At 39.1% G+C, this 25523-nt stretch overlaps 1 protein-coding gene across 1 annotated transcript in view; it reads right to left on the minus strand.

Annotated features, from left to right (window-relative positions):
• Positions 1-25523, minus strand: part of LOC112309673 (trichohyalin) — a 95667-nt gene that overhangs the window by 37858 nt on the left and 32286 nt on the right. The window contains exons 13-30 of the mRNA XM_071220502.1: positions 23917-24051; positions 22934-23068; positions 20960-21052; positions 19975-20109; positions 18991-19125; positions 17011-17145; positions 16063-16164; positions 14958-15119; positions 13071-13205; positions 11102-11236; positions 10111-10245; positions 9163-9264; positions 8142-8219; positions 6171-6305; positions 5182-5316; positions 3210-3344; positions 2262-2363; positions 1155-1316 (exon numbers count right to left, since the gene is read on the minus strand). Coding sequence (XP_071076603.1) covers positions 1155-1316; positions 2262-2363; positions 3210-3344; positions 5182-5316; positions 6171-6305; positions 8142-8219; positions 9163-9264; positions 10111-10245; positions 11102-11236; positions 13071-13205; positions 14958-15119; positions 16063-16164; positions 17011-17145; positions 18991-19125; positions 19975-20109; positions 20960-21052; positions 22934-23068; positions 23917-24051 — 2286 coding nt within the window. The remainder of the gene's footprint in view (positions 1-1154; positions 1317-2261; positions 2364-3209; positions 3345-5181; positions 5317-6170; positions 6306-8141; positions 8220-9162; positions 9265-10110; positions 10246-11101; positions 11237-13070; positions 13206-14957; positions 15120-16062; positions 16165-17010; positions 17146-18990; positions 19126-19974; positions 20110-20959; positions 21053-22933; positions 23069-23916; positions 24052-25523) is intronic.

Raw genomic sequence — 25523 nt, forward strand, 5'->3', positions numbered from 1 at the left:
AGAAGAGACAGCTGTGGGTATTTTGAAAACGATCCCATGCAATCTGATGTTGTACACAAATATATCACCAGTCTCACTCAAACATCCCCAAAACCCCATTCTATGTTTCTTGTATTGGCAGATGGTTTGAAAATAGAGAAGTTTTGATGTCTTTAAGCTATCCTACACCATGGAACAGTAATGGAAACTTTGGAAGAGGACACAGGGCTGTTGGCTTGCTTTGGGAGGATAGACACACAGGATTTGCTCCCCTGATTTTTCCCATCCTGGAGAAATCTCAGTGCCTCATACTCCTTTGTCTGCCTCAGCAGTTGTTTGCACTCTGCATCGTGCAGAGCCTGCAGGTTGGAGCACACAGCACTACGGGACTTGCGGGCCACTGTTTTCTGAAAAAGCCAGGGCATGGTTTTTTGTTGTTTTCTTTCTTTCAGTCTTTTTATTCTTCTCCATGCTATTATTAATTAGTGCAGCTTTTATTCATCTTATAATTTCTTTAGGGTGTTATGGAGAAAAATTATCGAATGCTGGTTTAAGATATCTGTCTGTCACACAATATCTGCTCAATAAATATTTATTTGTTGAATACATTGAATGAATGTATATGAATGAGTCTTGACTCTTTCACACTTTTCTGAAGATTTATAAACCCTAGCAGAAATTTTGTCTTTTATTTTTCTGTTCATTAGTTTTTTAAATTTAATTATTTATTTTTATTCAGTTACACTTATCTGCATTTTCTCCCCTTCCCAATTGCATATTTGTGGACCGTACATTGGTAGCACGCAATCGGCCTCGGTGGGAACACTGACACCACAGAAAAATGCCAATGCTACAAATCAAAGATTTTCTAGTTCCGTAGAGCCAGTTGTGAAATACCACCACACCACTACGTCCATCCCAAATATTTTCAAATCCACCAGTTTGTTACACTTTGTAAGAATTGTTTTCAACGGCGTTGGAGTCAGAACGAGGGCAAGGTTGTTCAAGAAGAGACAGCTGTGTGTGTTTTGAAAATGTTCCCACACATATCTGATGTTGTCCATATATATATATCAACAGTCTCACTCAAACATACCCAAAACCCCATTCTATGTTTCTTGTATTGGCAGATGGTCTGAAAATAGACAAGTTTTGATGACTTTAAACTATCCTACCCCATGGAACTGAAATGGAAGCTTTGTAAGAGGACAAGGGCTGTTGGCTGGCTTTGGGAGGATAGACACATTGGATTTGGTCACCTGAATTTTCCCGTCCTTGAGAAATCTCAGGGCCTCATACTCCTCTGTCTGCCTCAGCAGTTCCTCGCACTCTGCATCCTGCAGAGCCCACAGGTTGGAGCACACAGCACTGGGTCCCTTGGGGGCCGCTGTTTTCTGAAAAGGCCAGGGCATGGTTTCTTGTTTTTTTCTTTCTTTCAGTCTTTTTATTCTTCTTCATGCTATTCTTAATTAGTGCAGCTTTTATTCATCTTATAATTTCTTTAGGGTGGTATGGAGAAAAATTATGGGAATTTTGGTTTAAGTGATCTGCCTGTCACACAATAGCTGCTCAATAAATGTTCATTTGCTGAATACATTGAATGAATATATATGAATGAATCTTGACTCTTTAACACTTTTTGGTAGTTTTTTGTACCCTAGCAGAAATTTTGTCTGTTATTTTTCTCATCTTTTATTTATTTTTTATATTTAATTATTTATTTTTATTCAGTTACAATTTTCTGCATTTTCTCCCCTTCCCAATTCCATATTTGCTGACTGTAGAGTGGTAGCACGAAATTGGCCTTGGTGGGAATATGACACCACAAAAAACTGCAAATGGTACAAATCAAAGGTTTTCTAGTTCCATAGAGCCAGTTGTGAAATACCACCACACTAGTACGTCCATCGCAAATATTTCAAAATCCAGCAATTTGTTCCACTTTCTAAGAGTTGTTTTCAACGGGGTTAGAGTCAGAACAAGGGTAAGGTTGTTCAAGAAGGGACAGCTGTGTGTATTTGGAAAAAGATCCCACGCAAATCTGATGTTGTACACATATGTATCATCAGTCTCACTCAAACATCCCCCAAACCCCATTCTATGTTTCTTGTATTGGCAGATGGTCTGAAAATAGACAAGTTTTGATGTCTTTAAACTATCCCACACCATGGAACAGAAATGGAAGCTTTGTAACAGGACACAGGGCTGTTGGGTGGCTTTGGGAGGATAGGCACATAGGATCTGCTCACCTGAACTTTCCGGTCCTTGAGAAATCTCAGGGCCTCATACTCCTCTGTCTGCCTGAGCTGTTCCTCGCACTCGGCATCCTGTAGAGCCTGCAGCTTGGAGCAGACAGCACTGGGGGACTGCGGGGCCCCTGGTTTCTGAAAAGGCGAGGGCATGGTTTTGTGTTGTTTTCTTTCTTTCAGTCTTTTTATTCTTGTTCATGCTATTCTTAATTAGTGTAGCTTTTATTCATCTAATTAAATTTTGGGGTTATTATGGAGAAAAGATAAGAGAACTTTTCCTTCAGATATCTACCTGTCACACAGTAGCTACTCAAAAATATTCATTTGTTGAATACATTGAATGAATGTATATGAATGAGTCTTGACTCATTAAATTTTTGGAAGTTTTTTAACCCCTAGCAGAATTATTTTATTTTATTTTTCTTTTTTATTTATTTCTTAAATTCATTTATTTATTCTTATTCAGTTATAATTGTCTGCATTTTCCCACGTTCCCAATTTCATGTTTGTTGACCATAGATTGGTAGCAGGAAATGGGCCTGGGTGGGAATATTGACACCACAGAAAACTACCAATGCTACAAATCAAAGATTTTCTAGTTCCGTAGAGCCAGTTGTGAAATACCACCACACCGCTACGTCCATCCCAAATATTTTCAAATCCAGCAGTATGTTCCACTTTCTAAGAGTTGTTTTAAACTGGGTTGGAGTCAAACGAGGGCAAGGTTGTTCAAGAAGGGACAGCTGTGTGTATTTTGAAAAAGATCCCACGCAATCTGATGTTGTACACAAATATATCACCAGTGTCACTCAAACATCCCCATAACCCCATTCTATGTTTCTTATATTGGCTTTGGTTTGAAAATAGAGACGTTTTGATGTCTTTAAGCTATCCTACACCATGGAACAGTAATGGAATCTTTGGAAGAGGACACAGGGCTGTTGGCTTGCTTGGGAGGATAGACACATAGGATATGCTCACCTGAACTTTCCGGTCCTTGAGAAATCTCAGTGCCTCATACTCCTGTGTCTGCCTCAGCAGTTCTTTGCCCTCTGCATCGTGCAGAGCCTGCAGGTTGGAGCACACAGCACTACGGGACTTGCGGGCCACTGTTTTCTGAAAAAGCCAGGGCATGGTTTTTTGTTGTTTTCTTTCTTTCAGTCTTTTTATTCTTCTTGATGCTATTCTTAATTAGTGCAGCTTTTATTCATCTTATAATTTCTTTAGGGTGGTATGGAGAAAAATTATGGGAATTTTGGTTTAAGTGATCTGCCTGTCACACAATAGCTGCTCAATAAATGTTCATTTGTTGAATACATTGAATGAATGTATATGAATGAATCTTGACTCTTTAACACTTTTTGGTAGTTTTTTGTACCCTAGCAGAAATTTTGTCTGTTATTTTTCTCATCTTTTATTTATTTTTTAAATTTAATTATTTATGTTTATTCAGTTACAATTTTCTGCATTTTCTCCCCTTCCCAATTCCATATTTGCTGACTGTAGAGTGGTAGCACGAAATTGGCCTTGGTGGGAATACTGACACCACAAAAAACTGCAAATGGTACAAATCAAAGGTTTTCTAGTTCCATAGAGCCAGTTGTGAAATACCACCACACTACTACGTCCATCGCAAATATTTCAAAATCCAGCAACTTGTTCCACTTTCTAAGAGTTGTTTTCAACTGGGTTAGAGTCAGAACGAGGGCAAGGTTGTTCAAGAAGGGACAGGTGTGTGTATTTGGAAAAAGATCCCACGCAAATCTGATGGTGTACACATATGTATCATCAGTCTCACTCAAACATCCCCCAAACCCCATTCTATGTTTCTTGTATTGGCAGATGGTCTGAAAATAGACAAGTTTTGATGTCTTTAAACTATCCCACACCATGGAACAGAAATGGAAGCTTTGTAAGAGGACACAGGGCTGTTGGGTGGCTTTGGGAGGATAGGCACATAGGATCTGCTCACCTGAACTTTCCGGTCCTTGAGAAATCTCAGGGCCTCATACTCCTCTGTCTGCCTGAGCAGTTCCTCGCACTCGGCATCCTGTAGAGCCTGCAGCTTGGAGCAGACAGCACTGGGGGACTGCGGGGCCCCTGGTTTCTGAAAAGGCCAGGGCATGGTTTTGTGTTGTTTTCTTTCTTTCAGTCTTTTTATTCTTGTTCATGCTATTCTTAATTAGTGTAGCTTTTATTCACCTTATTCAATTTTGGGGTTATTATGGAGAAAAGATAAGAGAACTTTGCCTTCAGATATCTACCTTTCACACATTAGCTACTCAAAAATATTCATTTGTTGAATACATTGAATGAATGTATATGAATGAGTGTTGACTCATTAACTTTTTGGAAGTTTTTTAACCCCTAGCAGAATTATTTTATTTTATTTGTGTTTTTTATTTATTTCTTAAATTCATTTATTTATTTTTATTCAGTATAATTGTCTGCATTTCCCCACCTTCCCAATTTCATGTTTGTTGACCATAGATTGGTAGCACGAAATCGGCCTCGGTGGGAATACTACACCAAAGAAAACTGCCAATGCTACAAATCAAAGATTTTCTAGTTCCGTAGAGCCAGTTGTGAAATACCACCACACCACTACGTCCATCCCAAATATTTTCAAATCCAGCAGTATGTTCCACTTTCTAAGAGCTGTTTTAAACTGGGTTGGAGTGAGAACGAGGCAAGGTTGTTCAAGAAGAGAATGCTGTGGGTATTTTGAAAACTATCCCACGCAATCTGATGTTGTACACATATATATCATCAGTCTCACTCAAACATCCCCCAAACCCCATTCTATGATTCTTGTATTGGCAGATGATCTGAAAATAGACAAGTTTTGATGTCTTTAAACTATCTCACATCATGGAACAGAAATGTAAGCTTTGTAAGAAGTCACAGGGCTGTTGGGTGGCTTTGGGAGGATAGGCACATAGGATCTGCTCACCTGAACTTTCCGGTCCTTGAGAAATCTCAGTGCCTCATACTCCTCTGTCTGCCTGAGCAGTTCCTCGCACTCGGCATCCTGTAGAGCCTGCAGCTTGGAGCAGACAGCAATGGGGGACTGCGGGGCCCCTGGTTTCTGAAAAGGCCAGGGCACGGTTTTGTGTTGTTTTCTTTCTTTCAGTCTTTTTATTCTTGTTCATGCTATTCTTAATTAGTGTAGCTTTTATTCATCTTATTAAATTTTGGGTTTATTTTGGAGAAAAGATAAGAGAACTTTGCTTTCAGATATCTACCTGTCACACAGTAGCTACTCAAAAATATTCATTTGTTGAATACATTGAATGAATGTATATGAATGAGTGTTGACTCATTAACGTTTTGGAAGTTTTTTAAACCCTAGCAGAATTATTTTATTTTATTTTTCTTTTTTCATTTATTTCTCAAATTCATTTATTTATTTTTATTCACTTATAATTGTCTGCATTTCCCCACCTTCCCAATTTCATGTTTGTTGACCATAGATTGGTAGCACGAACCGGCCTCGGTGGGAATACAGACACCACAGAAAACTGCCAATGCTACAAATCAAAGATTTTCTAGTTCCGTAGAGGCAGTTGTGAAATACCACCACACTACTACGTCCATCCCAAATATTTTCAAATCCACCAGTTTGTTACACTTTGTAAGAATTGTTTTCAACGGCGTTGGAGTCAGAACGAGAGCAAGGTTGTTCAAGAAGAGACAGCTGTGTGTGTTTTGAAAAAGTTCCCACACATATCTGATGTTGTCCATATATATATATATCAACAGTCTCACTCAAACATACCCAAAACCCCATTCTATGTTTCTTGTATTGGCAGATGGTCTGAAAATAGACAAGTTTTGATGACTTTAAACTATCCCACACCATGGAACAGAAATGGAAGCTTTGTAAGAGGACACAGAGCTGTTGGGTGGCTTTGGGAGGATAGGCACATAGGATCTGCTCACCTGAATTTTCCCATCCTTGAGAAATCTCAGGGCCTCATACTCCTCTGTCTGCCTCAGCAGTTCCTCGCACTCTGCATCCTGCAGAGCCCGCAGGTTGGAGCAGACAGCACTGGGTCCCTGGGGGGCCGCTGTTTTCTGAAAAGGCCAGGGCATGGTTTTGTGTTGTTTTCTTTCTTTCAGTCTTTTTATTCTTCTTCATGCTATTCTTAATTAGTGTAGCTTTTATTCATCTTATAATTTCTTTAGGGTGGTATGGAGAAAAATTATGGGAATTTTGGTTTAAGTGATCTGCCTGTCACACAATAGCTGCTCAACAAATGTTCATTTGTTGAATACATTGAATGAATGTATATGAATGAGTGTTGACTCATTAACTTTTTGGAAGTTTTTTAACCCCTAGCAGAATTATTTTCTTTTATTTTTCTTTTTTCATTTATTTCTAAATTCATTTATTTATTTTTATTCAGTTATAATTGTCTGCATTTCCCCACCTTCCCAATTTCATGTTTGTTGACCATAGATTGGTAGCACGAACCGTCCTCGGTGGGAATACTGACACCACAGAAAACTGCCAATGCTACAAATCAAAGATTTTCTAGTTCCGTAGAGGCAGTCGTGAAATACCACCACACCACTACGTCCATCCCAAATATTTTCAAATCCACCAGTTTGTTACACTTTGTAAGAATTGTTTTCAACGGCGTTGGAGTCAGAACGAGGGCAAGGTTGTTCAAGAAGAGACAGCTGTGGGTATTTTGAAAACGATCCCATGCAATCTGATGTTGTACACAAATATATCACCAGTCTCACTCAAACATCCCCAAAACCCCATTCTATGTTTCTTGTATTGGCAGATGGTTTGAAAATAGAGAAGTTTTGATGTCTTTAAGCTATCCTACACCATGGAACAGTAATGGAAACTTTGGAAGAGGACACAGGGCTGTTGGCTTGCTTTGGGAGGATAGACACACAGGATTTGCTCCCCTGATTTTTCCCATCCTGGAGAAATCTCAGTGCCTCATACTCCTTTGTCTGCCTCAGCAGTTGTTTGCACTCTGCATCGTGCAGAGCCTGCAGGTTGGAGCACACAGCACTACGGGACTTGCGGGCCACTGTTTTCTGAAAAAGCCAGGGCATGGTTTTTTGTTGTTTTCTTTCTTTCAGTCTTTTTATTCTTCTCCATGCTATTATTAATTAGTGCAGCTTTTATTCATCTTATAATTTCGTTAGGGTGTTATGGAGAAAAATTATCGAATGCTGGTTTAAGATATCTGTCTGTCACACAATATCTGCTCAATAAATATTTATTTGTTGAATACATTGAATGAATGTATATGAATGAGTCTTGACTCTTTAACACTTTTCTGAAGATTTATAAACCCTAGCAGAAATTTTGTCTTTTATTTTTCTGATCATTAGTTTTTTAAATTTAATTATTTATTTTTATTCAGTTACACTTATCTGCATTTTCTCCCCTTCCCAATTGCATATTTGTGGACCGTATATTGGTAGCACGCAATCGGCCTCGGTGGGAACACTGACACGACAGAAAAATGCCAATGCTACAAATCAAAGATTTTCTAGTTCCGTAGAGCCAGTTGTGAAATACCACCACACCACTACGTCCATCCCAAATATTTTCAAATCCACCAGTTTGTTACACTTTGTAAGAATTGTTTTCAACGGCTTTTGAGTCAGAACGAGGGCAAGGTTGTTCAAGAAGAGACAGCTGTGTGTGTTTTGAAAAAGTTCCCACACATATCTGATGTTGTCCATATATATATATCAACAGTCTCACTCAAACATACCCAAAACCCCATTCTATGTTTCTTGTATTGGCAGATGGTCTGAAAATAGACAAGTTTTGATGACTTTAAACTATCCTACACCATGGCACAGAAATGGAAGCTTTGTAAGAGGACAAGGGCTGTTGGCTGGCTTTGGGAGGATAGACACATTGGATTTGGTCACCTGAATTTTCCCGTCCTTGAGAAATCTCAGGGCCTCATACTCCTCTGTCTGCCTCAGCAGTTCCTCGCACTCTGCATCCTGCAGAGCCCACAGGTTGGAGCACACAGCACTGGGTCCCTTGGGGGCCGCTGTTTTCTGAAAAGGCCAGGGCATGGTTTCTTGTTTTTTTCTTTCTTTCAGTCTTTTTATTCTTCTTCATGCTATTCTTAATTAGTGCAGGTTTTATTCATCTTATAATTTCTTTAGGGTGGTATGGAGAAAAATTATGGGAATTTTGGTTTAAGTGATCTGCCTGTCACACAATAGCTGCTCAATAAATGTTCATTTGCTGAATACATTGAATGAATATATATGAATGAATCTTGACTCTTTAACACTTTTTGGTAGTTTTTTGTACCCTAGCAGATTTTGTCTGTTATTTTTCTCATCTTTTATTTATTTTTTATATTTAATTATTTATTTTTATTCAGTTACAATTTTCTGCATTTTCTCCCCTTCCCAATTCCATATTTGCTGACTGTAGAGTGGTAGCACGAAATTGGCCTTGGTGGGAATATGACACCACAAAAAACTGCAAATGGTACAAATCAAAGGTTTTCTAGTTCCATAGAGCCAGTTGTGAAATACCACCACACTAGTACGTCCATCGCAAATATTTCAAAATCCAGCAATTTGTTCCACTTTCTAAGAGTTGTTTTCAACGGGGTTAGAGTCAGAACAAGGGTAAGGTTGTTCAAGAAGGGACAGCTGTGTGTATTTGGAAAAAGATCCCACGCAAATCTGATGTTGTACACATATGTATCATCAGTCTCACTCAAACATCCCCCAAACCCCATTCTATGTTTCTTGTATTGGCAGATGGTCTGAAAATAGACAAGTTTTGATGTCTTTAAACTATCCCACACCATGGAACAGAAATGGAAGCTTTGTAACAGGACACAGGGCTGTTGGGTGGCTTTGGGAGGATAGGCACATAGGATCTGCTCACCTGAACTTTCCGGTCCTTGAGAAATCTCAGGGCCTCATACTCCTCTGTCTGCCTGAGCTGTTCCTCGCACTCGGCATCCTGTAGAGCCTGCAGCTTGGAGCAGACAGCACTGGGGGACTGCGGGGCCCCTGGTTTCTGAAAAGGCGAGGGCATGGTTTTGTGTTGTTTTCTTTCTTTCAGTCTTTTTATTCTTGTTCATGCTATTCTTAATTAGTGTAGCTTTTATTCATCTAATTAAATTTTGGGGTTATTATGGAGAAAAGATAAGAGAACTTTTCCTTCAGATATCTACCTGTCACACAGTAGCTACTCAAAAATATTCATTTGTTGAATACATTGAATGAATGTATATGAATGAGTCTTGACTCATTAAATTTTTGGAAGTTTTTTAACCCCTAGCAGAATTATTTTATTTTATTTTTCTTTTTTATTTATTTCTTAAATTCATTTATTTATTCTTATTCAGTTATAATTGTCTGCATTTTCCCACGTTCCCAATTTCATGTTTGTTGACCATAGATTGGTAGCAGGAAATGGGCCTGGGTGGGAATATTGACACCACAGAAAACTACCAATGCTACAAATCAAAGATTTTCTAGTTCCGTAGATCCAGTTGTGAAATACCACCACACCGCTACGTCCATCCCAAATATTTTCAAATCCAGCAGTATGTTCCACTTTCTAAGAGTTGTTTTAAACTGGGTTGGAGTCAAACGAGGGCAAGGTTGTTCAAGAAGGGACAGCTGTGTGTATTTTGAAAAACATCCCACGCAATCTGATGTTGTACACAAATATATCACCATTGTCACTCAAACATCCCCATAACCCCATTCTATGTTTCTTATATTGGCTTTGGTTTGAAAATAGAGACGTTTTGATGTCTTTAAGCTATCCTACACCATGGAACAGTAATGGAATCTTTGGAAGAGGACACAGGGCTGTTGGCTTGCTTGGGAGGATAGACACATAGGATATGCTCACCTGAACTTTCCGGTCCTTGAGAAATCTCAGTGCCTCATACTCCTGTGTCTGCCTCAGCAGTTCTTTGCCCTCTGCATCGTGCAGAGCCTGCAGGTTGGAGCACACAGCACTACGGGACTTGCGGGCCACTGTTTTCTGAAAAAGCCAGGGCATGGTTTTTTGTTGTTTTCTTTCTTTCAGTCTTTTTATTCTTCTTCATGCTATTCTTAATTAGTGCAGCTTTTATTCATCTTATAATTTCTTTAGGGTGGTATGGAGAAAAATTATGGGAATTTTGGTTTAAGTGATCTGCCTGTCACACAATAGCTGCTCAATAAATGTTCATTTGTTGAATACATTGAATGAATGTATATGAATGAATCTTGACTCTTTAACACTTTTTGGTAGTTTTTTGTACCCTAGCAGAAATTTTGTCTGTTATTTTTCTCATCTTTTATTTATTTTTTAAATTTAATTATTTATTTTTATTCAGTTACAATTTTCTGCATTTTCTCCCCTTCCCAATTCCATATTTGCTGACTGTAGAGTGGTAGCACGAAATTGGCCTTGGTGGGAATACTGACACCACAAAAAACTGCAAATGGTACAAATCAAAGGTTTTCTAGTTCCATAGAGCCAGTTGTGAAATACCACCACACTACTACGTCCATCGCAAATATTTCAAAATCCAGCAACTTGTTCCACTTTCTAAGAGTTGTTTTCAACTGGGTTAGAGTCAGAACGAGGGCAAGGTTGTTCAAGAAGGGACAGCTGTGTGTATTTGGAAAAAGATCCCACGCAAATCTGATGTTGTACACATATGTATCATCAGTCTCACTCAAACATCCCCCAAACCCCATTCTATGTTTCTTGTATTGGCAGATGGCCTGAAAATAGACAAGTTTTGATGTCTTTAAACTATCCCACACCATGGAACAGAAATGGAAGCTTTGTAAGAGGACACAGGGCTGTTGGGTGGCTTTGGGAGGATAGGCACATAGGATCTGCTCACCTGAACTTTCCGGTCCTTGAGAAATCTCAGGGCCTCATACTCCTCTGTCTGCCTGAGCAGTTCCCTGCACTCGGCATCCTGTAGAGCCTGCAGCTTGGAGCAGACAGCACTGGGGGACTGCGGGGCCCCTGGTTTCTGAAAAGGCCAGGGCACGGTTTTGTGTTGTTTTCTTTCTTTCAGTCTTTTTATTCTTGTTCATGCTATTCATAATTAGTGTAGCTTTTATTCACCTTATTCAATTTTGGGGTTATTATGGAGAAAAGTTAAGAGAACTTTGCCTTCAGATATCTACCTTTCACACATTAGCTACTCAAAAATATTCATTTGTTGAATACATTGAATGAATGTATATGAATGAGTGTTGACTCATTAACTTTTTGGAAGTTTTTTAACCCCTAGCAGAATTATTTTATTTTATTTGTGTTTTTTATTTATTTCTTAAATTCATTTATTTATTTTTATTCAGTATAATTGTCTGCATTTCCCCACCTTCCCAATTTCATGTTTGTTGACCATAGATTCGTAGCACGAAATCGGCCTCGGTAGGAATACTACACCAAAGAAAACTGCCAATGCTAAAAATCAAAGATTTTCTAGTTCCGTAGAGCCAGTTGTGAAATACCACCACACCACTACGTCCATCCCAAATATTTTCAAATCCAGCAGTATGTTCCACTTTCTAAGAGCTGTTTTAAACTGGGTTGGACGAGAACGAGGCAAGGTTGTTCAAGAAGAGAATGCTGTGGGTATTTTGAAAACGATCCCACGCAATCTGATGTTGTACACATATATATCATCAGTCTCACTCAAACATCCCCCAAACCCCATTCTATGATTATTGTATTGGCAGATGATCTGAAAATAGACAAGTTTTGATGTCTTTAAACTATCTCACATCATGGAACAGAAATGGAAGCTTTGTAACAGGACACAGGGCTGTTGGGTGGCTTTGGGAGGATAGGCCCATAGGATCTGCTCACCTGAACTTTCCGGTCCTTGAGAAATCTCAGGGCCTCATACTCCTCTGTCTGCCTGAGCAGTTCCTCGCACTCGGCATCCTGTAGAGCCTGCAGCTTGGAACAGACAGCACTGGGGGACTGCGGGGCCCCTGGTTTCTGAAAAGGCCAGGGCACGGTTTTGTGTTGTTTTCTTTCTTTCAGTCTTTTTATTCTTGTTCATGCTATTCTTAATTAGTGTAGCTTTTATTCATCTTATTAAATTTTGGGTTTATTTTGGAGAAAAGATAAGAGAACTTTGCTTTCAGATATCTACCTGTCACACAGTAGCTACTCAAAAATATTCATTTGTTGAATACATTGAATGAATGTATATGAATGAGTGTTGACTCATTAACTTTTTGGAAGTTTTTTAAACCCTAGCAGAATTATTTTATTTTATTTTTCTTTTTTCATTTATTTCTCAAATTCATTTATTTATTTTTATTCAGTTATAATTGTCTGCATTTCCCCACCTTCCCAATTTCATGTTTGTTGACCATAGATTGGTAGCACGAACCGGCCTCGGTGGGAATACTGACACCACAGAAAACTGCCAATGCTACAAATCAAAGATTTTCTAGTTCCGTAGAGGCACTCGTGAAATACCACCACACTACTACGTCCATCCCAAATATTTTCAAATCCACCAGTTTTTTACACTTTGTAAGAATTGTTTTCAACGGCGTTGGAGTCAGAACGAGAGCAAGGTTGTTCAAGAAGAGACAGCTGTGTGTGTTTTGAAAAAGTTCCCACACATATCTGATGTTGTCCATATATATATATATCAACAGTCTCACTCAAACATACCCAAAACCCCATTCTATGTTTCTTGTATTGGCAGATGGTCTGAAAATAGACAAGTTTTGATGACTTTAAACTATCCCACACCATGGAACAGAAATGGAAGCTTTGTAAGAGGACACAGAGCTGTTGGGTGGCTTTGGGAGGATAGGCACATAGGATCTGCTCACCTGAATTTTCCCATCCTTGAGAAATCTCAGGGCCTCATACTCCTCTGTCTGCCTCAGCAGTTCCTCGCACTCTGCATCCTGCAGAGCCCGCAGGTTGGAGCAGACAGCACTGGGTCCCTGGGGGGCCGCTGTTTTCTGAAAAGGCCAGGGCATGGTTTTGTGTTGTTTTCTTTCTTTCAGTCTTTTTATTCTTCTTCATGCTATTCTTAATTAGTGTAGCTTTTATTCATCTTATAATTTCTTTAGGGTGGTATGGAGAAAAATTATGGGAATTTTGGTTTAAGTGATCTGCCTGTCACACAATAGCTGCTCAACAAATGTTCATTTGTTGAATACATTGAATGAATGTATATGAATGAGTGTTGACTCATTAACTTTTTGGAAGTTTTTTAACCCCTAGCAGAATTATTTTCTTTTATTTTTCTTTTTTCATTTATTTCTAAATTCATTTATTTATTTTTATTCAGTTATAATTGTCTGCATTTCCCCACCTTCCCAATTTCATGTTTGTTGACCATAGATTGGTAGCACGAACCGTCCTCGGTGGGAATACTGACACCACAGAAAACTGCCAATGCTACAAATCAAAGATTTTCTAGTTCCGTAGAGGCAGTCGTGAAATACCACCACACCACTACGTCCATCCCAAATATTTTCAAATCCACCAGTTTGTTACACTTTGTAAGAATTGTTTTCAACGGCGTTGGAGTCAGAACGAGGGCAAGGTTGTTCAAGAAGAGACAGCTGTGGGTATTTTGAAAACGATCCCATGCAATCTGATGTTGTACACAAATATATCACCAGTCTCACTCAAACATCCCCAAAACCCCATTCTATGTTTCTTGTATTGGCAGATGGTTTGAAAATAGAGAAGTTTTGATGTCTTTAAGCTATCCTACACCATGGAACAGTAATGGAAACTTTGGAAGAGGACACAGGGCTGTTGGCTTGCTTTGGGAGGATAGACACACAGGATTTGCTCCCCTGATTTTTCCCATCCTGGAGAAATCTCAGTGCCTCATACTCCTTTGTCTGCCTCAGCAGTTGTTTGCACTCTGCATCGTGCAGAGCCTGCAGGTTGGAGCACACAGCACTACGGGACTTGCGGGCCACTGTTTTCTGTAAAAGCCAGGGCATGGTTTTTTGTTGTTTTCTTTCTTTCAGTCTTTTTATTCTTCTCCATGCTATTATTAATTAGTGCAGCTTTTATTCATCTTATAATTTCTTTAGGGTGTTATGGAGAAAAATTATCGAATGCTGGTTTAAGATATCTGTCTGTCACACAATATCTGCTCAATAAATATTTATTTGTTGAATACATTGAATGAATGTATATGAATGAGTCTTGACTCTTTCACACTTTTCTGAAGATTTATAAACCCTAGCAGAAATTTTGTCTTTTATTTTTCTGTTCATTAGTTTTTTAAATTTAATTATTTATTTTTATTCAGTTACACTTATCTGCATTTTCTCCCCTTCCCAATTGCATATTTGTGGACCGTACATTGGTAGCACGCAATCGGCCTCGGTGGGAACACTGACACCACAGAAAAATGCCAATGCTACAAATCAAAGATTTTCTAGTTCCGTAGAGCCAGTTGTGAAATACCACCACACCACTACGTCCATCCCAAATATTTTCAAATCCACCAGTTTGTTACACTTTGTAAGAATTGTTTTCAACGGCGTTGGAGTCAGAACGAGGGCAAGGTTGTTCAAGAAGAGACAGCTGTGTGTGTTTTGAAAAAGTTCCCACACATATCTGATGTTGTCCATATATATATATCAACAGTCTCACTCAAACATACCCAAAACCCCATTCTATGTTTCTTATATTGGCAGATGGTCTGAAAATAGACAAGTTTTGATGACTTTAAACTATCCTACCCCATGGAACTGAAATGGAAGCTTTGTAAGAGGACAAGGGCTGTTGGCTGGCTTTGGGAGGATAGACACATTGGATTTGGTCACCTGAATTTTCCCGTCCTTGAGAAATCTCAGGGCCTCATACTCCTCTGTCTGCCTCAGCAGTTCCTCGCACTCTGCATCCTGCAGAGCCCACAGGTTGGAGCACACAGCACTGGGTCCCTTGGGGGCCGCTGTTTTCTGAAAAGGCCAGGGCATGGTTTCTTGTTTTTTTCTTTCTTTCAGTCTTTTTATTCTTCTTCATGCTATTCTTAATTGGTGCAGCTTTTATTCATCTTATAATTTCTTTAGGGTGGTATGGAGAAAAATTATGGGAATTTTGGTTTAAGTGATCTGCCTGTCACACAATAGCTGCTCAATAAATGTTCATTTGCTGAATAAATTGAATGAATATATATGAATGAATCTTGACTCTTTAACACTTTTTGGTAGTTTTTTGTACCCTAGCAGATTTTGTCTGTTATTTTTCTCATCTTTTATTTATTTTTTATATTTAATTATTTATTTTTATTCAGTTACAATTTTCTGCATTTTCTCCCCTTCCCAATTCCATATTTGCTGACTGTAGAGTGGTAGCACGAAATTGGCCTTGGTGGGAATATGACACCACAAAAAACTGCAAATGGTACAAATCAAAGGTTTTCTAGTTCCATAGAGCCAGTTGTGAAATACCACCACACTAGTACGTCCATCGCAAATATTTCAAAATCCAGCAATTTGTTCCACTTTCTAAGAGTTGTTTTCAACGGGGTTAGAGTCAGAACAAGGGTAAGGTTGTTCAAGAAGGGACAGCTGTGTGTATTTGGAAAAAGATCCCACGCAAATCTGATGTTGTACACATATGTATCATCAGTCTCACTCAAACATCCCCCAAACCCCATTCTATGTTTCTTGTATTGGCAGATGGTCTGAAAATAGACAAGTTTTGATGTCTTTAAACTATCCCACACCATGGAACAGAAATGGAAGCTTTGTAACAGGACACAGGGCTGTTGGGTGGCTTTGGGAGGATAGGCACATAGGATCTGCTCACCTGAACTTTCCGGTCCTTGAGAAATCTCAGGGCCTCATACTCCTCTGTCTGCCTGAGCTGTTCCTCGCACTCGGCATCCTGTAGAGCCTGCAGCTTGGAGCAGACAGCACTGGGGGACTGCGGGGCCCCTGGTTTCTGAAAAGGCGAGGGCATGGTTTTGTGTTGTTTTCTTTCTTTCAGTCTTTTTATTCTTGTTCATGCTATTCTTAATTAGTGTAGCTTTTATTCATCTAATTAAATTTTGGGGTTATTATGGAGAAAAGATAAGAGAACTTTTCCTTCAGATATCTACCTGTCACACAGTAGCTACTCAAAAATATTCATTTGTTGAATACATTGAATGAATGTATATGAATGAGTCTTGACTCATTAAATTTTTGGAAGTTTTTTAACCCCTAGCAGAATTATTTTATTTTATTTTTCTTTTTTATTTATTTCTTAAATTCATTTATTTATTCTTATTCAGTTATAATTGTCTGCATTTTCCCACGTTCCCAATTTCATGTTTGTTGACCATAGATTGGTAGCAGGAAATGGGCCTGGGTGGGAATATTGACACCACAGAAAACTACCAATGCTACAAATCAAAGATTTTCTAGTTCCGTAGATCCAGTTGTGAAATACCACCACACCGCTACGTCCATCCCAAATATTTTCAAATCCAGCAGTATGTTCCACTTTCTAAGAGTTGTTTTAAACTGGGTTGGAGTCAAACGAGGGCAAGGTTGTTCAAGAAGGGACAGCTGTGTGTATTTTGAAAAACATCCCACGCAATCTGATGTTGTACACAAATATATCACCATTGTCACTCAAACATCCCCATAACCCCATTCTATGTTTCTTATATTGGCTTTGGTTTGAAAATAGAGACGTTTTGATGTCTTTAAGCTATCCTACACCATGGAACAGTAATGGAATCTTTGGAAGAGGACACAGGGCTGTTGGCTTGCTTGGGAGGATAGACACATAGGATATGCTCACCTGAACTTTCCGGTCCTTGAGAAATCTCAGTGCCTCATACTCCTGTGTCTGCCTCAGCAGTTCTTTGCCCTCTGCATCGTGCAGAGCCTGCAGGTTGGAGCACACAGCACTACGGGACTTGCGGGCCACTGTTTTCTGAAAAAGCCAGGGCATGGTTTTTTGTTGTTTTCTTTCTTTCAGTCTTTTTATTCTTCTTCATGCTATTCTTAATTAGTGCAGCTTTTATTCATCTTATAATTTCTTTAGGGTGGTATGGAGAAAAATTATGGGAATTTTGGTTTAAGTGATCTGCCTGTCACACAATAGCTGCTCAATAAATGTTCATTTGTTGAATACATTGAATGAATGTATATGAATGAATCTTGACTCTTTAACACTTTTTGGTAGTTTTTTGTACCCTAGCAGAAATTTTGTCTGTTATTTTTCTCATCTTTTATTTATTTTTTAAATTTAATTATTTATTTTTATTCAGTTACAATTTTCTGCATTTTCTCCCCTTCCCAATTCCATATTTGCTGACTGTAGAGTGGTAGCACGAAATTGGCCTTGGTGGGAATACTGACACCACAAAAAACTGCAAATGGTACAAATCAAAGGTTTTCTAGTTCCATAGAGCCAGTTGTGAAATACCACCACACTACTACGTCCATCGCAAATATTTCAAAATCCAGCAACTTGTTCCACTTTCTAAGAGTTGTTTTCAACTGGGTTAGAGTCAGAACGAGGGCAAGGTTGTTCAAGAAGGGACAGCTGTGTGTATTTGGAAAAAGATCCCACGCAAATCTGATGTTGTACACATATGTATCATCAGTCTCACTCAAACATCCCCCAAACCCCATTCTATGTTTCTTGTATTGGCAGATGGCCTGAAAATAGACAAGTTTTGATGTCTTTAAACTATCCCACACCATGGAACAGAAATGGAAGCTTTGTAACAGGACACAGGGCTGTTGGGTGGCTTTGGGAGGATAGGCACATAGGATCTGCTCACCTGAACTTTCCGGTCCTTGAGAAATCTCAGGGCCTCATACTCCTCTGTCTGCCTGAGCAGTTCCTCGCACTCGGCATCCTGTAGAGCCTGCAGCTTGGAGCAGACAGCACTGGGGGACTGCGGGGCCCCTGGTTTCTGAAAAGGCCAGGGCACGGTTTTGTGTTGTTTTCTTTCTTTCAGTCTTTTTATTCTTGTTCATGCTATTCTTAATTAGTGTAGCTTTTATTCATCTTATTAAATTTTGGGTTTATTTTGGAGAAAAGATAAGAGAACTTTGCTTTCAGATATCTACATGTCACACAGTAGCTACTCAAAAATATTCATTTGTTGAATACATTGAATGAATGTATATGAATGAGTGTTGACTCATTAACTTTTTGGAAGTTTTTTAAACCCTAGCAGAATTATTTTATTTTATTTTTCTTTTTTCATTTATTTCTCAAATTCATTTATTTATTTTTATTCAGTTATAATTGTCTGCATTTCCCCACCTTCCCAATTTCATGTTTGTTGACCATAGATTGGTAGCACGAACCGGCCTCGGTGGGAATACTGACACCACAGAAAACTGCCAATGCTACAAATCAAAGATTTTCTAGTTCCGTAGAGGCAGTTGTGAAATACCACCACACTACTACGTCCATCCCAAATATTTTCAAATCCACCAGTTTGTTACACTTTGTAAGAATTGTTTTCAACGGCGTTGGAGTCAGAACGAGAGCAAGGTTGTTCAAGAAGAGACAGCTGTGTGTGTTTTGAAAAAGTTCCCACACATATCTGATGTTGTCCATATATATATATATCAACAGTCTCACTCAAACATACCCAAAACCCCATTCTATGTTTCTTGTATTGGCAGATGGTCTGAAAATAGACAAGTTTTGATGACTTTAAACTATCCCACACCATGGAACAGAAATGGAAGCTTTGTAAGAGGACACAGAGCTGTTGGGTGGCTTTGGGAGGATAGGCACATAGGATCTGCTCACCTGAATTTTCCCATCCTTGAGAAATCTCAGGGCCTCATACTCCTTTGTCTGCCTCAGCAGTTCCTCGCACTCTGCATCCTGCAGAGCCCGCAGGTTGGAGCAGACAGCACTGGGTCCCTGGGGGGCCGCTGTTTTCTGAAAAGGCCAGGGCATGGTCTTGTGTTGTTTTCTTTCTTTCAGTCTTTTTATTCTTCTTCATGCTATTATTAATTAGTGCAGCTTTTATTCATCTTATAATTTCTTTAGGGTGGTATGGAGAAAAATTATGGGAATTTTGGTTTAAGTGATCTGCCTGTCACACAATAGCTGCTCAACAAATGTTCATTTGTTGAATACATTGAATGAATGTATATGAATGAGTGTTGACTCATTAACTTTTTGGAAGTTTTTTAACCCCTAGCAGAATTATTTTCTTTTATTTTTCTTTTTTCATTTATTTCTAAATTCATTTATTTATTTTTATTCAGTTATAATTGTCTGCATTTCCCCACCTTCCCAATTTCATGTTTGTTGACCATAGATTGGTAGCACGAACCGGCCTCGGTGGGAACACTGACACCACAGAAAACTGCCAATGCTACAAATCAAAGATTTTCTAGTTCCGTAGAGGCAGTCGTGAAATACCACCACACCACTACGTCCATCCCAAATATTTTCAAATCCACCAGTTTGTTACACTTTGTAAGAATTGTTTTCAACGGCGTTGGAGTCAGAACCAGGGCAAGGTTGTTCAAGAAGAGACAGCTGTGGGTATTTTGAAAACGATCCCATGCAATCTGATGTTGTACACAAATATATCACCAGTCTCTCTCAAACATCCCCAAAACCCCATTCTATGTTTCTTATATTGGCAGATGGTCTGAAAATAGACAACTTTTGATGTCTTTAAACTATCCCACACCATGGAACAGAAATGGAAGCTTTGTAAGAGGTCACAGGGTTGTTGGGTGGCTTTGGGAGGATAGGCACATAGGATCTGCTCACCTGAACTTTCCGGTCCTTGAGAAATCTCAGGGCCTCATACTCCTGTGTCTGCCTCAGCAGTTCTTTGCGCTCTGCATCGTGCAGAGCCCGCAGGTTGGGGCACACAGCACTGCGGGACTTGCGGGCCACTGTTTTCTGAAAAAGCCAGGGCATGGTTTTGTGTTGTTTTCTTTCTTTCAGTCTTTTTATTCTTGTTCATGCTATTATTAATTAGTGCTGGTTTTATTCATCTTATATTTCTTTAGGGTGTAGTGGAGAAAAATTATGGGAATGTTGGGTTAAGATATCTTCCTCTCACACAATATCTGCTCAATAAATATTCATTTGTTGAATAAATTGAATGAATGTATATGAATGAGTCTTGACTCTTTGACACTTTTTTGAAGATTTTTATACCCTAGCAGAAATTTTGTCTTTTATTTTTCTGATCATTTATTTTTTAAATTTAATTATTAATTTTTATTCAGGTACACTTGTCTGCATTTCTCCCCTTCCCAATTCCATATTTGTGGACCGTAGATTGGTAGCACGCAATCGTCCTCGGTGGGAACACTGACACCACAGAAAAATGCCAATGCTACAAATCAAAGATTTTCTAGTTCCGTAGAGCCAGTTGTGAAATACCACCACACGGCTACGTCCATTCCAAATATTTTCAAATCCAGCAGTATGTTCCACTTTCTAAGAGTTGTTTTAAACTGGGTTGGAGTCAGAAGGAGGGCAATGTTGTTCAAGAAGAGACAGGTGTGGGTATTTTGAAAACGATCCCACGCAAATCTGATGTTGTACACATATGTATCATCAGTCTCACTCAAACATCCCCCAAACCCTATTCTATGTTTCTTGTATTGACAGAAGGTCTGAAAATAGACAACTTTTGATGTCTTTAAACTATCCCACACCATGGAACAGAAATGGAAGCTTTGTAAGAAGTCACAGGGATGTTGGGTGGCTTTGGGAGGATAGGCACATAGGATCTGCTCACCTGAACTTTCCGGTCCTTGTGAAATCTCAGGGCCTCATGCTCCTCTGTCTGCCTGAGCAGTTCCTCGCACTCGGCATCCTGTGGAGCCTGCAGCTTGGAGCAGACAGCACTGGGGGACTGGGGGGCCCCTGGTTTCTGAAAAGGCCAGGGCATGGTTTTGTGTTGTTTTCTTTCTGTCAGTCTTTTTATTCTTGTTCATGCTATTCTTAATTAGTGTAGCTTTTATTCATCTTATTAAATTTTGGGGTTATTATGGAGAAAAGATAAGAGAACTTTGCTTTCAGATATCTACCTGTCACACAGTAGCTACTCAAAAATATTCATTTGTTGAATACATTGAATGAATGTATATGAATGAGTGTTGACTCATTAAATTTTTGGAAGATTTTTAACCCCTAGCAGAATTATTTTCTTTTATTTTTCTTTTTTCATTTATTTCTTAAATTCATTTCTTTATTTTTATTCAGTTATAATTGTCTGCATTTCCCCACCTTCCCAATTTCATGTTTGTTGACCATAGATTGGCAGCACGAACCGGCCTCGGTGGGAATACTGACACCACAGAAAACTGCCAAAGCTACAAGTCAAAGATTTTCTAGTTCCGTAGAGGCAGTCGTGAAATACCACCACACCACTACGTCCATCCCAAATATTTTCAAATCCAGCAGTATGTTCCACTTTCTAAGAGTTTTTTTAAACTGGGTTGGAGTTAGAACGAGGGCAAGGTTGTTCAAGAATAGACAGCTGTGGGTATTTTGAAAACGATCCCATGCAATCTGATGTTGTACACAAATATATCACCAGTCTCACTCAAACATCCCCAAAACCCCATTCTATGTTTCTTGTATTGGCAGATGGTTTGAAAATAGAGACGTTTTGATGTCTTTAAGCTGTCCTACACCATGGAACAGTAATGGAAACTTTGGAAGAGGACACAGGGCTGTTGGCTTCCTTTGGGAGGATAGACACACAGGATTTGCTCCCCTGATTTTTCCCATCCTTGAGAAATCTCAGTGCCTCATACTCCTTTGTCTGCCTCAGCAGTTCTTTGCGCTCTGCAGCGTGCAGAGCCCGCAGGTTGGAGCACACAGCACTGTAGGACTTGTGGGCCTCTGTTTTCTGAAAAAGCCAGGGCATGGTTTTTTGTTGTTTTCTTTCTTTCAGTCTTTTTATTCTTCTTCATGCTATTATTAATTAGTGCAGCTTTTATTCATCTTATAATTTCTTTAGGGTGTTTTGGAGAAAAATTATGGGAATGTTGGTTTAAGATATCTGCTGTCACACAATATCTGCTCAATAAATATTCATTTGTTGAATACATTGAATGAATGTATATGAATGAGTCTTGACTCTTTAACACTTTTTGGTAGTTTTTTGTACCCTAGCAGAAATTTTGTCTGTTATTTTTCTCATCTTTTATTTATTTTTTAAATTTAATTATTTATTTTTATTCAGTTACAATTTTCTGCATTTTCTCCCCTTCCCAATTCCATATTTGCAGACTGTGGAGTGGTAGCACGAAATTGGCTTTGGTGGGAATACTGACACCACAAAAAACTGCAAATGGTACAAATCAAAGGTTTTCTAGTTCCATAGAGCCAGTTGTGAAATACCACCACACTACTACGTCCATCGCAAATATTTCAAAATCCAGCAATTTGTTCCACTTTCTAAGAGTTGTTTTCAACTTGATTACAGTCAGAACGAGGGCAAGGTTGTTCAAGAAGGGACAGCTGTGTGTATTTGGAAAACGATCCCACGCAAATCTGATGTTGTACACATATATATCATCAGTCTCACTCAAACATCCCCCAAACCCCATTCTATGTTTCTTATATTGGCAGATGGTCTGAAAATAGACAACTTTTGATGTCTTTAAACTATCCCACACCATGGAACAGAAATGGAAGCTTTGTAAGAGGACACAGGGCTGTTGGGTGGCTTTGGGAGGATAGGTACATAGGATCTGCTCACCTGAACTTTCCGGTCCTTGAGAAATCTCAGGGCCTCATACTCCTCTGTCTGCCTGAGCAGTTCCTCGCATTCGGCATCCTGTAGAGCCTGCAGCTTGGAGCAGACAGCACTGGGGGACTGCGGGGCCCCTGGTTTCTGAAAAGGCCAGGGCATGGTTTTGTGTTGTTTTCTTTCTTTCAGTCTTTTTATTCTTGTTCATGCTATTCTTAATTAGTGTAGCTTTTATTCATCTTATTAAATTTTGGGGTTATTATGGAGAAAAGATAAGAGAACTTTGCCTTCAGATATCTACCTGTCACACAGTAGCTACTCAAAAATATTCATTTGTTGAATACATTGAATGAATGTATATGAATGAGTGTTGACTCATTAAATTTTTGGAAGATTTTTAACCCCTAGCAGAATTATTTTCTTTTATTTTTCTTTTTTATTTATTTCTTAAATTCATTTATTTATTTTTTCAGTTATAATTGTCTGCATTTCCCCACCTTCCCAATTTCATGTTTGTTGAAGATAGATTGGTAGCACGAAATCGGCCTCTGTGGGAATACTGACACCACAGAAAACTGCCAATGCTACAAATCAAAGATTTTCTAGTTCCGTGGAGCCAGTTGTGAAATACCACCACACCGCTACGTCCATCCCAAATATTTTCAAATCCAGCTGTATGTTCCACTTTCTATGAGTTGTTTTAAACTGGGTTGGATTCAGAACGAGGGCAAGGATGTTCAAGAAGGGACAGCTGTGGGTATTTTGAAAACGATCCCACGTAAATCTGACGTTGTACACATATATATCATCAGTCTCACTCAAACATACCCCAAACCCCATTCTATGTTTCTTGTATTGGCAGATGGTCTGAAAATAGACAAGTTTTGATGCCTTTAAACTATCTCACACCATGGAACAGAAATGGAAGCTTTGTAAGAGGTCACAGGGTTGTTGGGTGGCTTTGGGAGGATAGGCACATAGGATCTGCTCACCTGAACTTTCCGGTCCTTGAGAAATCTCAGGGCCTCATACTCCTTTGTCTGCCTCAGCAGTTCTTTGCGCTCTGCATCGTGCAGAGCCCGCAGGTTGGGGCACACAGCACTGCGGGACTTGCGGGCCACTGTTTTCTGAAAAAGCCAGGGCATGGTTTTGTGTTGTTTTCTTTCTTTCAGGCTTTTTATTCTTGTTCATGCTATTATTAATTAGTGCAGCTTTTATTCATCTTATAAATTCTTTAGCGTGTGATGGAGAAAAATTATGGGAATGTTGGGTTAAGATATCTTCCTCTCACACAATATCTGCTCAATGAATATTCATTTGTTGAATAAATTGAATGAATGTATATGAATGAGTCTTGACTCTTTGACACTTTTTTGAAGATTTTTATACCCTAGCAGAAATTTTGTCTTTTATTTTTCTGATCATTTATTTTTTAAATTTAATTATTTATTTTTATTCAGGTACACTTGTCTGCATTTCTCCCCTTCCCAATTCCATATTTGTGGACTGTAGATTGGTAGCACGCAATCGTCCTCGGTGGGAACACTGACACCACAGAAAAATGCCAATGCTACAAATCAAAGATTTTCTAGTTCCGTAGAGCCAGTTGTGAAATACCACCACACGGCTACGTCCATTCCAAATATTTTCAAATCCAGCAGTATGTTCCACTTTCTAAGAGTTGTTTTAAACTGGGTTGGTGTCAGAAGGAGGGCAATGTTGTTCAAGAAGAGACAGGTGTGGGTATTTTGAAAACGATCCCACGCAAATCTGATGTTGTACACATATGTATCATCAGTCTCACTCAAACATCCCCCAAACCCTATTCTATGTTTCTTGTATTGACAGAAGGTCTGAAAATAGACAACTTTTGATGTCTTTAAACTATCCCACACCATGGAACAGAAATGGAAGCTTTGTAAGAAGTCACAGGGATGTTGGGTGGCTTTGGGAGGATAGGCACATAGGATCTGCTCACCTGAACTTTCCGGTCCTTGAGAAATCTCAGGGCCTCATGCTCCTCTGTCTGCCTGAGCAGTTCCTCGCACTCGGCATCCTGTGGAGCCTGCAGCTTGGAGCAGACAGCACTGGGGGACTGCGGGGCCCCTGGTTTCTGAAAAGGCCAGGGCATGGTTTTGTGTTGTTTTCTTTCTGTCAGTCTTTTTATTCTTGTTCATGCTATTCTTAATTAGTGTAGCTTTTATTCATCTTATTAAATTTTGGGGTTATTATGGAGAAAAGATAAGAGAACTTTGCTTTCAGATATCTACCTGTCACACAGTAGCTACTCAAAAATATTCATTTGTTGAATACATTGAATGAATGTATATGAATGAGTGTTGACTCATTAAATTTTTGGAAGATTTTTAACCCCTAGCAGAATTATTTTCTTTTATTTTTCTTTTTTCATTTATTTCTTAAATTCATTTCTTTATTTTTATTCAGTTATAATTGTCTGCATTTCCCCACCTTCCCAATTTCATGTTTGTTGACCATAGATTGGCAGCACGAACCGGCCTCGGTGGGAATACTGACACCACAGAAAACTGCCAAAGCTACAAGTCAAAGATTTTCTAGTTCCGTAGAGGCAGTCGTGAAA

Source organism: Desmodus rotundus, unplaced genomic scaffold, assembly GCF_022682495.2.
Source record: "Desmodus rotundus isolate HL8 unplaced genomic scaffold, HLdesRot8A.1 manual_scaffold_63, whole genome shotgun sequence".
NCBI lineage: Eukaryota > Metazoa > Chordata > Mammalia > Chiroptera > Phyllostomidae > Desmodus > Desmodus rotundus.